Source organism: Berghia stephanieae, chromosome 5 (genome assembly GCF_034508935.2).
Source record: "Berghia stephanieae isolate SIO BIC M18660-M18661 chromosome 5, UCSD_Bste_1.3, whole genome shotgun sequence".
Taxonomy (NCBI): domain Eukaryota; kingdom Metazoa; phylum Mollusca; class Gastropoda; order Nudibranchia; family Aeolidiidae; genus Berghia; species Berghia stephanieae.
Window position 1 is genome coordinate 46,878,292 of NC_088364.1, and position 14,739 is coordinate 46,893,030.

The following is a 14,739-nucleotide window of genomic DNA, read 5'->3' on the forward strand; positions in this document are numbered from 1 at the left end:
TTTTAAGACTAAATCTTAAATATAGTTTTTAAATGCTTGTAGTTATCACTTTAATGAAAAAAACCTTCCAGACACGGGCACAAGGTTTTTTAAATTTAATTATTCTTATCCACCAATAATATATATATATATTATATATATATATATATATATATATATATATATATATATATATATATATATATATATATATATATTTAATTATATATAATTGTCTTAATTAAATCCTCAAAAGTTGAACCAATATTATCATATATATATATATATATATATATATATATATATATATATATATATATATATATATATGATTAATATTGGTTTCAACTTTTAACACTATGTATTGAGGATTTAATTAAGACAATTAATTATTTAGTACAAAATCGTCAAATTTTTTGGGACGACGAATGTTGCGACGTGGTCTTATCGGGGGACCATTTGTTACACAATTTTCGGGTGATGAATGTGCAGGTGGGGAATGCGATAGGGTATTGGTATTTTGGGTAGTGTTGTCTGGCGAGTTTGGATCGGGATGATCTGGTTCTATTTCAGCAGTTGTTGGTGGTCGAGGCGACTTTTTGAAGAAGCTACTGTTGCGAGTAACTTGCTGTTGACCTCTTGCAGCTGTGATCATGGATCCTTTCTTTTGGGTTATAACAAGAGGTTGTGATTCGTATGGAGGATCGCGTTTTGTAAGGTTGTTGTGTTTTAGGAGAATGGGATCGCCAATTTTGAGTTCTGAAGGCTTTACATATGTTTTGTTGTCAGCGTAATGCTTCATTTTGGCTTTTTGGTGGACGTCTCGTTCACGCAATGAGTTATCTTCGAAAGATTTGGTGGTTTGTGGGAGCATTGTTCGAAGTTGTCGGCCGAAAAGTATGGTTGCAGGAGCAACGCCTGTTGTGCAGTGTGGAGTTGATCTGTATGATATTAGAAATCGGTACAGTTGTTGTTTTAGCTGTGGAGTTGGGGTATTTCGGAGTGTCTTTTTGACCGTTTTCATGAATCGTTCGGTTTCGGCATTGGCACGAGGCCACAATGGGGTAATTTTGCGGTGTTTGATGCCCATGTGGTGACAATAGTTGGAAAAGTCATGTCCGTTGAAGGGAGGACCGTTATCAGTTTTCAATGATTCCGGGATGCCGAATTCTGAGAAAATTTTGTCCAGGCGGGGAATAACGCTGTGACCTGGAATGGAGTCGAGTATTTCCACGATGGGGTAGCGGGAATATTGGTCTGTAACGACCAATATGTACTGGCCATTAGGCAGATGACCAAAATCTGCTGAGAGTTCTGTCCACGGGGCTGATGGAAGCGAGGACATTTGTAACGGTTCGCGTGTTGTTTTCGGTGTAGAAATTTGACACAGCATGCAGTTGTTTACAGTGTTCTCTACTCTGTTCTGCATGTTTGGTATCCAGACCTTTTCCCTAAGTAAGGATATAGTTTTGACTATGCCTTGATGTCCAGAATGTGCTAGTTTGATGGCTGTTTCATAAAGCGATTGTGGTAGGACGATTTGATGACCCTTTAGTATGACAGGGAGTTTGTCTGCAATGGCGAGTTCAGAGCGGCAGAGATAGAGCGTTTGAAAAAGCTTTTGGTTGACTTCTTGAGAATTGGTGTACCAATTATTGGATCGTATTGATTGGATAACGAGCATTAGGGTTTGGTCTTGTGATGTTTCGTGTGCCACTTCTTCTAGGGTCATGGATTTTGGTGTGGATGTGTGTGTGAGGTAGTTTATGTATTCTTCGGCTATGGTTTGTTCTCTACAGCTTTGAGAGTGTGTGACTGGGTGACGACTTAAAAAGTCGGCAGGATTGTCAAATCCTGGCCTGTAGCAAATGGTGAAGTGGTATGGTAGCATGCGTAGCATCCAGCGTTCAATCCTTGGCGATGGCCTGGCTTTAGGATTTGAAAAGATGGTGGTAAGAGGTTTGTGATCGGTGTGTATTTTGAAGGGTGATCCGAAGATGTAAATGTGAAAATATTCACACGCCCAAGTTATTGCGAGAGCCTCGCGTTCTGTTTGCGAGTATCTCTGTTCGGTTGTGTAAGTGGGCGGCTTGCAAACTGTATAATGCGACCGTCTTGAACAAGTACTGCCGATATCCCTATGGGACTTCCGTCTGTATAAATATCGGTTTGCTTGTTTGGGTCGAAGTAGGCTAAGGTGATTGCTTTGCTCAGAGCTGCTTTTAGAGAGTTAAAATCGGTGGTATGGATGGTTGTCCACTCCCATGGGACGGTCTTTTTGGTGAGTAGGCGCAGATTGTGTGTGAGTGATGCGTAGTGTGGAATATGGTGTGCACCGCAAAAATTTATCATGCCGAGTAAGCTACGCACCTCAGAAGCATTTGTGGGTGTAGCTAGGTTAAGAATTGCTTTGACCTTCTCGTGGCTTGGAGTGACTCCGTCTTTGCTGAAGGTGTGTCCAAGAAATTCGATTGATGTTTGGTTGAACTTGCACTTTTCTTTGTGGATAGTGAGACATTTTTCTCGTAAGCGGTGGAACAATGCCCGTAGGTTGGTGTCATGATCTTGTTGCGAATTGCCAAAGCAGAGGATGTCATCGCTGATGTTAATGACGCCTCGCAGACCGGTGAGTGCTTGTCTGATCTGTTCTTGAAAGATTTCGCTTGCGGAATTTACTCCAAAGAAAAGACGGCGGTATCTGTAGAGTCCTTTGTGCGTGGCAAATGTTGTGATGTATCTTGATGCCTCGTCTAATTCAATTTGGTTGTATCCTTGATTCAGGTCTACTTTGCTAAATATTTTCGCTCCGGATAGTTCAGTTTTTAGCTCGTCGAGTGTAGGTGTTGCGTGATGTTCACGTTTGATGGCTGTATTGGCAGAGCGCATGTCCACACATACACGCACTTTACCAGGTTGCTTGGGTTTTGGCACAACAACGATAGGAGATACGCATGGGGTAGGGCCAGTAGCTCTCTCGATGACACCCCGTTCTTCATCTTTGTTAAGTTGTTTTTCAACCTCTTGGCGGATATGAAATGGAATGCGTCGTTAATGCTGCGCTATAGGTTGAATGTTTTGGTCTATGTGTAGTTTGACTTGAGTGTTTTGCAAGCAGCCTAGACCGGTAAATAAGTCTGAAAACTCTTGTACGAGAGCACTCTGGTTTGGTGAGATATGATTGATGGTGTCAATCAATTGCAAATCACGGCATGTTTGCCAGCCTAAGATGGGGCGTTCATTTCGATCGACGACGTAAATAGGAGCCGTAGTTGATGTGGTAGCATGTCGCAGTGTAGCATGGAAGACGCCCAACACAGGAATGTGTGAAGGAGAGCCGTATGCTGAAATTCGTTTGGATGATGTTTGTAGCATCTGTTTGGGATTTAACTTGTCAAAGTCAACCTTTGCTAAGAGATTGATCGTAGTCACAAAAACTGAAATTCATGGTCTCCTATCGAGACAGCGAAGTGAGGAGGTTACTTCCCTTGTTTGTGGCAAACGACATATTTCTGTATTTTGTGTTGTTACGTGTCGGTGGTGTTGAGACGATTGACTGGAGTGTCGAGTCTGAGTCTGAATTTATGACGTGACGCGACGCCTTAGGTTGTGACTTTGACCTTGTCTTCTGGAATGAGATTGCGATTGAGATGGCTGGTCTTGATGACGTGTTGTAGTAGATTTGCATACTGAGGCAAAATGATGCAGTTTGTTACATGCACGACATGTTTTGTTTCGAGCGGGACAGTGGTTTTGATCTCCAATGTGTGGCCATTCACCTCCACAATTGTTGCATTTGCCATGATGATGACGTTGATTGTGGGGTAGGGTAGATCGTTGTCTTTGATTATTGTGATTTTGACCGAAGTTCGTATTGATTGCGTTTACAGGAGAATCTGATGCCATGAGCTTTGCCTGGACTGTGGTTAGTTGCATGGTGCGGGCATAAGTCAGAAGGTCAGCCAAACTAATGTCTGGACCGGATAAACCTTTTTTCACGTACTTTTTGCGATTTACATCCTGATATTAGCTGCGATTTAATTTCGGCATCCGCGTCGTGGAACTGACAAGTGAGAGATAACTGTTTCAGTTCTGCGTAGAATTCCTCGATGTTATCAGATGACTGGTGTGTATGTCGAAAAACATATCGTTGGTATTCCCTATTGCTTTGTGGGCTAAAATGGTTGGTGATTGTATCACAAAGTTTTGAAAAGTGTGTCTCATTGCCTCTCGGAGTTAGTTGTTCTTCAGTGAAGGTATCAACGATGTCATTGAGTTCGTCACCGGCAAAGGTGAGTAGCAGCGCTTTTTGTCTTTCAACGGACTCTATTCCGTGGCCAACAAACAAGCTTTTCAAACGAGAGACCCACTTCTGCCATCTTACAGCTCGACCTGCTGATGCACAGTCGAATGTTGGGTAGGTAGGCAAGCCTAGAGAAGCCATTGTTTACAAACACGATTGTGATGAACTATTGGTTAAGCATTTGATAAAATACTCTATTTGAAGTAGTAAATACTTGCGTGGATGTACCCTCTCGCCGCCAATGTAATGTTTGAATGGGTATTAAATGATAATTTAATAATACAAAGATGGATGGATGAAGATTAAAGTTTATTGATAAGCATGATACAGAGTTGGTTACTGCTTGCCGGCAGGATACAAAGATAACCAAAACAGGAAGTGAAAGTAGAAGACTGGAAGTATTGAAAGTGAAAGTAAATTATAAAACAGGGGATGTAATTCATTAAATTAATTACTTGGAAACATTACAGTATAAAAAGAATAATTTAATTAGAAGTAGTGTCATAATTAATATGCCTCATCTTAAATTTCATGTATTGAATTTTTATTGTATTTTTTTCAACAATGGAGTTGTTTTTTTTTACAATTGAGTTGTTTTTATTAATTTCCGACTGCAGCCATTGATCCATTAGTGGATCGTCATTGGTCTGTCGTCTCCTCTTGGGGCCAGCTTGCCGTAATCTTTGGCTGATGTCATCTGAGGCATTCAACTCCTCTGATGTCTGGGGAAGAGTTTCTGTTGTCTCCTCTTGAGAGTGATTTGACAAATCATCGACAACTACTGGCTCCACCACAGAGCAATCAACAAAATTTATTTCATTTATCTCATTCATGTCCATCTGTCTGGCTGGTGTTGAAGCTGTGGAGGAAAAATAATCTTTAGAACATCTTTTTCACTGAATTGAAACAAAACATGTTTATATCTGTAAATTATGAAACTGGCCACATTCTAAAATCAAGTGGTGCTGAAATCAAAAACGTCATTTCATTTTGACACTTCTCTGATACCATATTGTCTTCAGGTCAAAGTCGGAATTTGGAATGATATAAAACTATTGAAAACTATTATCTCCTTAAGCAACATGGAATGCTGGCCATTTAATTAAGATGATTTTAGAACTACATCCCACTTTTTAAACAAATCCTTATAACCTGTTTGTCAGTGCTTAAAAGTGTTAATATGAATATATTAGAGAAGGCGATGGACTGAGCAACAGTGTGCATTTTAGTTTTTTGTCTTCGTAAATCATCTTTTTGTTTGAGTATTTTTCTCTAAGTGGGAACCAGTGTTTTTTATTTTACATATATGTAATATGTGGTAAGTAAGCATTTGAGTGTATTCCTTTTAGTGGGGACCTGTACTTGTGCCTGGACGACACTTTTAGGTGACTTCAAACCAAGTACACCGATGGCATGCTCTTGGAATCTACATCCATTCCATATAAGAATCATTCCTTTTTGTTTTACTTTTTAGTGCTTTGAATTGTTAATCTAGAATTTCTTGACTATCCATTTGCATCCTTTTTACTGGTGCTGAAATGATCTGTGTCTCAAGCAATTAAAAACAAAAACAGAAGAGGAATCCATTTCAGACTGATAAGGTAATTGCAACAGATACCACCATTGTGATTAACAATAATGATTAACATGTAAGGTCCGATTATTCTTTTTGTCGATGTAAACTTTTGGATCTCTATTTTCTCTGTGTGTTTTGGGCTGTTTTTACATCAAATGCCGGACCTCCCATAGTGGGCAGGGGGGTACATACTGTGCCTTCTATCCCCTTACATCTGTTTTCCAACATGCTTTCTGTCTTTATCTTGGAATGAGATTACTTGGTTTTGTCCTGGCCCTGGCCGGAGTCCTAGCCGGGAGGGAAACAGTCAAATGCATAGTTATTGTTTTGGGAGATCATATTTTTTTCCTTGTAAATCATCTCTCTGTTATGTATTATTAAATTTGTTATTTTGAATGTATAATGTAAGCATTTGAGTGTATTCCTCTTTGTTGGATTTCGTGCTTGAGCCGGATGAGACTTATAGGTGATCTCAAACTAAGTACATCGGTGGTATGCTCTTGGAATCTACATCTGATCCCTATTTGTTCCCAGTTCCCCTATGTTTTACTTTTTCTTGGGTGTTTTAATTGTAATTCTAGAACTTTTTACTATCCCATTTTCTTCCTTTTTACTGGCGCTGATATGACCTTAATGTGTGCAAGCGCCGTAAAACCCTTAAAAACAAAAAAATAAAGAATATTCATTAAACAAAATTAGACAACCACAATTATGTTATACTTCGTGGCCCCACTGTCACTTCAATGTCCCCCATTTTGACTTTCCTTGTTAGCCCTGATAGTCCTTTCAGTACTGCTGTCAATGTTAAATACACTGTTAGTCTTTCAGGTGAAATTCTATTAATAATTTAATGATTTTGTCGCAAAAGAATTATGCTTACCGATTATGGTGTAATCTCCAAGATTACAGTCAGATGAGTCAATATTTCTGACTGGACTGGGACTTGAAAGTCTTTGACTTTGACTTTGAGAATCAACCAAACTCTCAGTGCCCATTACTGTAAAGAAAATTGTTGATAGATTTTTGATAGATTTGAATTGAATGAAGTATACAATTCACAAGTTGCACTTCAAGTCCAGATTACCCATTACAAACTTAATGAGGAGGAGCACAGTGGTGTTTTTTTTAAGGTGAGTTGATATGATATTATAATGATTTTAATTGTATTGATATCAATTTTAATATGATACGGTATCAATTGATTTTTAATGTAAAATTTGCATCATATCATTATGGGCATCCGGCTCTTTTTTTTTTTTGTAACCATGAAATGCATCCAAGTGGAATCTTATCTTCTGATCTTGAGAGCCATGAATCCCAGAAATCATAAATCTGCTGGGAATTGAACACATGACACTTTGATTCATATGCAAGCATGATAATAGATAATTCACTGCGCCATTGGCTCGCCCTACATAAAACAAAATGAAACAAAATAAATCTTTACAAAAATTAACTTGCCAGGACCCAATTCCATAGTAGAATTTCAATACAATGTTGGGTGATGCCACTTTGACGATTTGTGATAAAAAAAAATACATGGCAATTAGTCATCCCTTATGACACAAAAGCTCTTGCTCCATCACTTATTTCAAATTTGAAATACATATTCATATAATTTTGTCAGCTACTTCAGGATTGATGGCGTAAAGTAAATTTCAAGATTTTAACTACCATTGAATTATTAAATGTGAATAATCTTGTTTTGATACTCGACTTCTGTCTTCATTTATTGTTTTAATATTTTTACAATTGATAAAAAAAATCAAGAGGAAAGGTGTCCGAGAGATGTTAAGAGGCAGTCGTTGGACATACAATAGAGGTGATATACTCTTGAGACCACACTACTCTAAGAGGATAGTTATGTTAGAGAAAAATACTGTTCAATGAATCTGTGCATAGGCAATTGTATGTAAGGATGATTACTATAGAGTACAGTCAATATTAGATGATCACAAAAGATGCAAACATAGTACAAATGCCTAGCTGACAGCCTTTTACATTTGTATACAGAACAATATATGGAACTATTATAATTGCAGAAATTTACCTTGAATACCATCAATACTGGTACTACACTCGCCAATAATGGCGAGTACTTGTTCAGTAAAGATTGAAGGGGGTCCTGATTTCCCCCCTCCAGTCTGCTTTACAGCATCAAGCTGACTTTGGACTATTCTCTTCGTGTCCTTGAATTTTTTTTTTAGCTCCATCACAGAGCGGTTTTTGCAGAATTCCGCATTGATTCTTATTCTGATCTTTTCCCAGACCTGAAAAAGGAGAAAAAAATATGGAAATCAACGATTACGTAATTAGATTATTGGGGACATTCATTTTGCACTGGAATCACTTCTATTGATTGCTTTTTGTTGCCATAAAATCTTTATTTATTATTTTGGTTGTAGCAAACTTGACTCATATAATTAACCTGTATCCTGTAAATTATTTGCATAAAAAAGTCATGCTTTTAAGTGTAGATTATTATCAGTCATACCTCATAAATTGGCATTTTATCATTAAATTAAATATTTGTAGGGTCTGAGTGGAGAGGGTGAAGATTTATTTCTTGCTTATCAAATGTACTAGGGTAGGTCGCCCTAAATCTGTATGCTTTTCTATACCTCAAATTCCAACAGCTCTAACTGCAGATTGGTTCAACCTAAACTCTCCACTGTTTGAGAAACTCAATTATTTGACATCTTTTGTTGGTTTGATGTAAATACATGTGAGGTATTACCGTTTACCTAGCTTAAAAACCGGAAATAGATTACCAAACCCCCTCATCCCAAATATGTATGTTCAAGATCATGTCCTAAACCCCAACTGTATTAAATTACAGCCTCCTAATTTTTCAACATTTCATAGTTTATTATATGATAATGTTGTGGTAGAATTTCATTTATCTGTCATCTGCATTAGGGCGATCCGCAAATTTTGGCAATTTTCCCAAAATTGGCAAATTTTTGTAAAAAAAAAAAAAAAAGAGAAAAAAAAAGCGAAAACAAAATAACGAAAAGAAGAGAAATGTTGCCGAAACTCTAAACATGAATAACCACAATTTGACATTGGTGATCACTTCAACATTACATCGTCATGCTTATTAGCACTATAGAAGTGCTTTATTATTATTATTATTATCATCATTATTATTATTATTATTATTAGTAGTAGTAGTAGTAGTAGTAGTAGTAGTAGTAGTAGTAGTAGTAGTAGAGTAGTAGTAGTAGTAGTAGTATATCAGTTAGTGTATGTAGTTAGTATATTATAGTATTATATTATCATTATGTATTAGTATTTATTATTATTATTATTATTATTATTATTATTATTATCATTATTATTATTTATTATATTATTATTATTATTATTATTATTATTATTATTATTATTATTATTATTATTATTATTATATTTTATATTATTATTATTATCATCATCATTAGTGTAGTGGTATAGTAGTAGTAGTAGTAGCATGTAGTAGTAGTAGTAGTGTAGTAGTAGTAGTAGTAGTAGTAGTAGTAGTGTAGTAGTAGTAGTAGTAGTTAGTAGTAGTAGAAGAAGTTCTTCTTAAATTATTATTACTATTATTATTTCATTACATTATTATTATTATTATTATTTATTATTATTATTATTATTATTATTATTATTATTATTTTATTATTATTATTATTATTATTATTATTATTATTTTATTATTATTATTATTATTATAATTATGATTATTATTATTATAATTATGATTTTTATCATTATCATTATTTAAATATTACTGAGAATTAAAAATTCGTAATTTTCCCATAAAGTTTCGTATTTTCGTCGTTGGCCATGAAATTTTTTTTAAAATTCGTAAAATTACGAAAAATTATTAAGATTAGGAAGGTATGGAGTAGGCCCTAATATATATGTATACATTCCCGCCATAGATTCTCAGCTTTGTGTCTATACATTTTTATGCATGCCACATCTGTAAACGAATTTCCGTTTTTTTGGATGAATAAAGTATATATTATTATTATTATAATAAGCCATGTGACAGAGGTGAATGGCGAGTCATGGTCATCAATGTCTGAAACAGGTATGAAACTTGAAGAAGAAGATGTAGGCCTATAATGAATTTGAATTACCAGTATAGAATTGCACATAAGTTAATTTTTTAACTTTTCTTATTAACTCTTGACATATTTTTCATTTTTAAAAAGGTGAAACTGCTGGTATGATGCAGTGTCATACCATAGAGATAAAATGGATACATTTATCTCTTTTGTTCAAGAGGAGATGCAACATAAGGCTGCATGTGACTCACTGGCATACCTGGCAGATCTCACTAGTGACCAGATCATGTTTTTGAGAGGCGAGATGAACTTCATTCTCAGAAAGTGTGAGGATTTTGTTACGGCTACTGATCTGTTTCAGAGCCAATCCCCAGTTGCCGTTAAGGTCAGTTAATTATTTAGTAATATTTATTTGATGGTGCTTTTTTCTCTTTTTTGATTTGATTTTCCTCCATGTAAGCAAGATTGCAGCTCTGTGGTGCTTGAAGACTTTTACTTAGATTGGGGTAAATCATGAAGGATGGCTCAACTTTGAATTCGTTTTCCCCAAGTATTTCATTATAGTTATAGTAGTGAGATTGTCAGCAAGTGTCGTGCCAACTGGCCAGGGCGATGACAGTCCTCCACTTTACTTTTCTTTCCACCTCCCTTCTTCGTCATTTCATTTAGCTAAGCTTGCCTAACAGCATAATTACATGTACCAATGTTGTCTTTATTTCTTCCTTATTGCCAGCACATTTTTATTTGTTCTTTGTTCTTTTTTTTCCCTTTTTTTTTTTATAAACCAGGCATGGTACAAGCTAGAGTCCCTGCAAACCTCATTTTCAGACTCTGGAATAACAATGAGGGAGGCTGAGCAATTTTTTCCTGAAGATATGACATCAGCCCAAAAGTATTCTCTACAAGCTCTGTACTGTCAAGCAATCAGTGCCGTTGCAATGAAGTTGGGCAAGTACATGCACCCAGAAGGACAGCCAGGAATACAGTTCTTGCAAGCACTTCCAATTTTTTGACCCGACACGACTGGTGACATTGGACATGACTGACTTTTCATTATTATTAGGTTTGTCCACTGTTCCAGACGGTGAGATCCACAGGTAGCCAAGGGCTATCAATGTGATCTTGTGGTATGATAGTCGCTTTTGAATCGGAAGGTCGGGTGGTTTGCCTGTGGATCTGACTGTTTTCTGAAACAGTGTGACAACAGATCTTCCAAAATTATCAGAAAGTGCCAGAAAATACATTTATACATATATTAACTCTGCAGATGCAGAAAGAAGTTTTTCTTTGTACATACATATATTAACTCTGCAGATGCAGAAAGAAGTTTTTCTTTGTACAATCTTTTGTTTTCCGATCGTCGCAGGTCTTTAAGTTAGGATAATCTTAAAGCCCTCATGTTTTTGTATTATAACAGCTTTGTTCCACGTGAATTTTTGCTTTAACTTTAAATCTCTATACATGTAAATTTACATATAAAATCTTTATACATTTAAATGTATATGTGTGTGTGTATCAATATGTATATCATGTTTGTGTGTGTATGTATGTGCTTATGGCATTTTTGAATAGTTGTAGTATATATTATAGTATATCATACCTATCCTATTACCGTGTGACAAATTTTTAATTTGTTTGTATAGAATGCATTCTATTGAAAGGAATCATGTAAGTTGTAAGCAGGGACAAAATTTATGTCATTTGTTACCCTGCATAGGACATTATGCTATTTAATAATAGTTTTATTGCTAACATCAATCTATTATATTATATATATTCAGTAGAATTACTTTAAACCGAATTTTTGGGGACCTTCTAAAACATTTCGGTTTAAAGACATTTTGGTTTAAAGCAAGTTCCCGTTTAGCAATTTTTCTCAAGGGTAGTAACTATTTAAGGAATTTGCTCATTTAATCATATCATGGGTTTCCCCTTAGATGGAGTTGTTGAATAAATGCCGTCTTGGTAACCTTTTTCTTTCTTTTTTTAAAAGAAAGTTGTTGTTTTTTTGGTGTGTTTTAGAAATATTTTTTGGGGGTTTTTGTTTTCCAATCAAAATTGTTGAAAGAGTTAAGTTCGGGATGCTGTGTCTTTTACATATCTCCTTCTTGCTCAACTTTTTTTTCATCGACTTCACATAGTAGTTTGATTTAAAACTACAACGTGTAAGCACAGTGCTTTCTTTTAGTAAAATGTAAAGCTAAAATAAGATTGAAAGTTTAGTTTTTTTCAAAATCTCCTGGTGGCATCCCCTGTATATACCGGGCATATTATTTCTTTTCTGTGTATGCAATGTCAGTATCAATGTAATTTAATGTAATTTATGGACACAATAATGTATAATACATACCAACTAAAATTGGTGGGCTGTGCTTGTCATAGAATTAAAGCAAGAATAAATTATTGTGCGCTGTTAATTGAAAACAATGTCTTAAGTTTGCAATTTTTCCTTGCAATTTTTGCATTTTTTGCATGCAATTTTGGAATTTTGGGTGAAATTTTTGGGGTTTTCATTTGCAATTTTCCGCAGGGACAGCCCTATATGTGACTGAGTTGAACGTTTGCCGGTGTATGTGTTCTATTCCCCAGTATGTGTCATTGTGTATGAGTGTTATTGTCTGAAAGTTTGGGCACATAAATCACTTTACAGTGCGGAAAATAATAAAGGCAGCCTCCTTTAATTGTAATAAAATGTCTTTTATATTTATTTTTCCATATAGCTTGTTAATTTTTACCGGGAGGCTTAGTTCTGCTCGGCAAATATTTTGGCAAAGTTTTGTCTTTTTGGCAAATTTCTTGGCAAATTTTGGCATTTTTTAGGCCCCAACTTGGCAAAAAATGCAGATGACAGATTTATTATTAGCTTTAAAAACATATTTTCTAAAAGACAAAAAAAAATTGAGCGCATTATCCTAGCATTCACATTTGTTGTATAACATTTGTTATTGTAATAACTTTAGACGCATCAACGATTTTCTGGTGGGGGGGGGGGGGGGGTTGCATTGAAAGAAAAAATGAATAAATAAAGACACCACTGGGATTTTTTTTTTAAACGAAAAAAACAATCTTTTACTTTTAGAAAGAAGTTTATTTTCACTGACACCATGTTGACTTGTTCTAAACATTCAAGTGAGTTGAAAGTGAAACCTTAAAACTTAATGGCAATTTTTGTCATTTTTTTGGCAACTTTAAGGCATAAACAGGCAACTAACACAGATGCTAGATTGTGTACTGCTAAACATGCTGAAAGCTCTGTAAGGTGCTCCAAGCCAATAACAACACAGCAATCAGAGTCATTGCTTTTAATGGCCAATTACTCATTAAAGAGCCTTTTCCAATGACTCGACTTTGAACCACTCAGAGAGGGACTTGAATCGTGGGCCTACTGGTCCAAAGACAAGTAGTGTCATACTACAAGACAACAAAGCCCCACTTAGTAGGGGCCAGAGAGGAAGGGTGAAATTTATTGCCTATCCTCCGTACTACAGTATATCTATTTACATTGTTTATTGATAAATTATGGGTGCCATGTCGGCTATTCTGATGCTTTAAAATATTAATTGTAGGAAAGCACATGCAACCCTCTTTCTTTTTTTTTTTAAAATAAACCCGAGACCGGGTTGCCATCCTGCCTGTTCCTGCCAAGTAGTAAAAGGGTGGGTCAGAGAGCAGAGCAGTGAGATAGGAAGTAGAGAAACACACATCCAAAGTAGTCTTCTACAGATACAAATACAAAGCAAGATTGTGGCAGGGACCTACAGTCTACAGTCCTACAGACGACCGTGCTGTATTGTAGCCTATTTTTTTTATTTCATTTCATTAGTGACAAAGAAAAAAAAATGTACTTCTCTTTTTTTCCGCACTATCACAGAGTGCTGCATTCTCGACATGATTGTATTTTTCTCCATGATAATTTCCTCCAGGAGGGCTGCAGTTTCAGCGTTTGAAAAGTTAGTTTTTCTCTTGATGAGCTCCATTTTCGTCAATGAATTTCAAAAAGAAATAGAAGCTAAACAAAACGAGGGGCCCGTTTTAATGAACGCGGTCTAGCGCTTAGTCTCGGACTATCTCTGACTTTAGTAAATGACTTGAAAAAATCGGATTTTATGTGAGCTGACTAAGCTAGTCCCAGACTGAAATGAAGTCACCTTCGGACTAAGTCCTAGTTTTAGTCACTTGCTCGAGTCGGACTTGATCGTTAAGTCTCTGACTAGTAACTAAGAAACGGCGTCAACAAAGATGGCGGCCAATGTTAGACGATTCGGTTTGCGAGAAAAAAATACATAGAAAAAGAATTATAACGACAAAAGTAACCTGTTGATATTTGTCAATACCAATGGAAACTATTTAAAGGTTACTGATCGTCGAAAGCACACATGTTTGTCCGTGAAACTAATCTGATGAAGTCTGAATCTGAGATTTCAGCTTCGCTTGGTTAGAAGTTTTGATTTAGATATCGAAGTGACTATTCTCATCCCCCTAGTCTAGGATGCTAGTCTTCATAATAGTAGTCCACAATTGTTGTATGTTTAATCCAAAGGTTGTAATGCAGTAATTTGTTAAGTTTCTTGTCACAAGTTGCACAATTAAAAAAAAAAATCAATCAAATCCGAATCGCAAAAAGCCGGCGACGTTTTTTTCGGTACCGTAATCCAATCGGCCGAGGGGGGGGGGGGGGGGGGGGGGGGGAATGAGAATAAAGGCAGCCTTTAGATATTTAGACAGAGAATAACAAACACACCACTCTAGCTTATTTTTTAATATGAAAATTATGTTGTTTAGCTAAAACACCCCCACTCCCTTTTATTTTCTTTATTTTTGTGCCAAGC

At 36.1% G+C, this 14,739-nt stretch overlaps 2 protein-coding genes across 2 annotated transcripts; one reads left to right on the forward strand and one right to left on the reverse strand.

Moving 5' to 3' along the window:
* Window positions 1–4,764: 4,764 nt before the first annotated feature.
* LOC144973035 (uncharacterized) lies at window positions 4,765–14,512 on the reverse strand. The gene is made up of 4 exons (XM_078915000.1): window positions 13,756–14,512; window positions 7,906–8,125; window positions 6,736–6,852; window positions 4,765–5,138 (listed from the first exon to the last, which is right to left on the reverse strand). The coding sequence occupies exons 1-4, from the start codon at window positions 13,885–13,887 to the stop codon at window positions 4,765–4,767; spliced, it is 843 nt and encodes a 280-aa protein (XP_078771126.1). The 5' UTR covers window positions 13,888–14,512.
* LOC144973036 (uncharacterized) lies at window positions 10,101–12,600 on the forward strand. Its single transcript, XM_078915001.1, has 2 exons — window positions 10,101–10,295; window positions 10,699–12,600. The coding sequence occupies exons 1-2, from the start codon at window positions 10,101–10,103 to the stop codon at window positions 10,921–10,923; spliced, it is 420 nt and encodes a 139-aa protein (XP_078771127.1). The 3' UTR covers window positions 10,924–12,600.
* Window positions 14,513–14,739: the final 227 nt, after the last annotated feature.

Excerpts from the sequence above, each read along its gene's own strand:
- LOC144973035 (XM_078915000.1), bottom strand. The coding sequence starts at position 13,887 with ATGGAGCTCATCAAGAGAAAAACTAACTTTTCAAACGCTGAAACTGCA. Across the intron at positions 6,853-7,905 it reads CAGTATTGATGGTATTCAAG|TAATGGGCACTGAGAGTTTG; the intron begins GTAAATTTCTGC and ends TTTTCTTTACAG. Across the intron at positions 5,139-6,735 it reads TGGAGATTACACCATAATCG|CTTCAACACCAGCCAGACAG; the intron begins GTAAGCATAATT and ends TTTCCTCCACAG.
- LOC144973036 (XM_078915001.1), top strand. The coding sequence starts at position 10,101 with ATGGATACATTTATCTCTTTTGTTCAAGAGGAGATGCAACATAAGGCT. Across the intron at positions 10,296-10,698 it reads AATCCCCAGTTGCCGTTAAG|GCATGGTACAAGCTAGAGTC; the intron begins GTCAGTTAATTA and ends TTTATAAACCAG.